General features: G+C 55.3%; 1 protein-coding gene across 1 annotated transcript in view; it reads left to right on the top strand.

Annotated features, from left to right (window-relative positions):
* The window catches only part of coil (coilin p80), a 5,743-nt gene extending 4,258 nt beyond the window's left edge, over positions 1-1,485 (top strand). The window contains 4 exon segments of the mRNA XM_070440859.1: positions 8-277; positions 626-719; positions 954-1,344; positions 1,427-1,485. Of these exon segments, the coding sequence (XP_070296960.1) occupies positions 8-277; positions 626-719; positions 954-1,049 (460 nt within the window). The 3' untranslated portion in view covers positions 1,050-1,344; positions 1,427-1,485.
* Positions 1,486-1,744: the final 259 nt, after the last annotated feature.

The raw sequence follows: 1,744 nt of genomic DNA, 5'->3' as shown, positions 1-1,744 counted from the left end.
CATCTAGCAAAGCCACCACAGGCAAACTCCCGTTAAAAACCAAACTCCCTCTATTCAAGCCTGCTGCCACTCCTCCTACCACCATACCACAGCGCTCCGGAGCTGGTCCTAGGGACAAAACCACCCCCTCCAAGCCCAGACCCAGCCTCCCTTCCTCAGGTCCCAGGACCTCTGTATCCCCTGGCCAGAGAGCTAATGGTCCAGGGCCAGGCTCTACCCCATCAGGCAGAAGGCCCACAGGAGGCCTGAGAGCCCAGGCTCTAGTAGTAGTAGTATAGTAGGAGGAGATCCAGCTGGTTATCAAAACACCGGGGATGGGGTGGGGATGGGATAGTCCCTGCTATGGCAGCAGAACCCACCTGGAGAGGCCGAGGCAGGGGGAGCCCTAGGGATGTGGAGAGAGGGTGGGGTAGAGGGGTAGAGGGGATGGAGGCCAGGGTTGGGGTGGTGGAGGTAGGGGGGTTAGAGGGGAGTGGGACAGGGGTCCTCGTGGTGGGGTAGAGGAGGGGAGTGGGACAGGGGTCCTCGTGGTGGGGGTAGAGGTGGGAGTGGGACAGGGGTCCTCGTGGGGGTAGAGAGGGAGAGGGGAAGATAGCGGGGCAGGGGAGGAATAATGCAGGTTTTATTTCAACTATGAAGTGGGACAGCGACAGCAGACTCATCAGCAGCCCCCGTCGTACCAGAACGACTCCCTGATTAACAGCTCTGTGGTGTTGCAGGTAAGTCAACTGACTGCTACACGGTATCCCAGGGTTGGTCAAGTCATTTAGATTGCTTTTTTTATCTCATTGAAAAGCACAGAACTGGAAGGAATTTCAGTTACTTCCTGAATTGAAATGGATTTGACACCAACCCTGTGGCATTCTGTAACCTACTTCTGTTGCTGCTGCAACAAAGATGTGTGAGGTATGACATTTTATTAGGTGTGTGTGTGTGTGTGTGTGTGTTGTTAGAACCAATCAGAGAGTGTCCCCAAGAGGGACTACAGTGAGATGCCCCTCCTAGCTGCTCCCCCTCAGGACGGACAGAAGATCGCCTTCAAGAGGTAACCCACCACTTATAGACCTTCCAGGTAACCCACCGCCTTATAGACCTTCCAGGTAACCCCACCGCTTATAGACCTTCCAGGTAACCCACCGCTTATAGACCTTCCAGGTAACCCACCGCTTATAGACCTTCCAGGTAACCCACCCTCTTATAGACCTTCCAGGTAACCCACCCCTTATAGACCTTCCAGGTAACCCACCCGCTTATAGACCTTCCAGGTAACCCACCGTATAGACCTTCCAGGTAACCCACCTCTTATAGACCCCACGGTAAACCCACCGCTTATAGACCTTCCAGGTAACCCACCGCTTATGACCTTCCAGGTAACCCACCGCTCTATAGACCTTCCAGGTAACCCCACCTCTTATACACCTTCCAGGTAACCCACCGCTTATAGACCTTCCAGGTAACCCACCGCTTATAGACCTTCCAGGTAACCACCGTTATAGACCTTCCAGGTAACCCACCTCTATTAGACCTTCCAGGTAACCCACCTCTTATAGACCTTCCAGGTAACCCACCTCTTATAGACCTTCCAGGTTAACCCACCTCCTTATAGACCTTCCACGGTAACCCAACCCTCGTGAACAGGGCGCAGACAAGGGCGGCGGGACGCCAGCACCCACAGCCCCCCAATCACCAAGCCCCCCCCCACGCCCCCACAGCCCGCCCAGCCACTCGACCGGGCCCCCCCACA

This window comes from Salvelinus sp. IW2-2015, unplaced genomic scaffold, assembly GCF_002910315.2.
Source record: "Salvelinus sp. IW2-2015 unplaced genomic scaffold, ASM291031v2 Un_scaffold3077, whole genome shotgun sequence".
In the NCBI taxonomy this organism is placed as follows: Eukaryota; Metazoa; Chordata; class Actinopteri; order Salmoniformes; family Salmonidae; genus Salvelinus; species Salvelinus sp. IW2-2015.
This window is presented reverse-complemented; position numbering and strand designations above follow the sequence as displayed.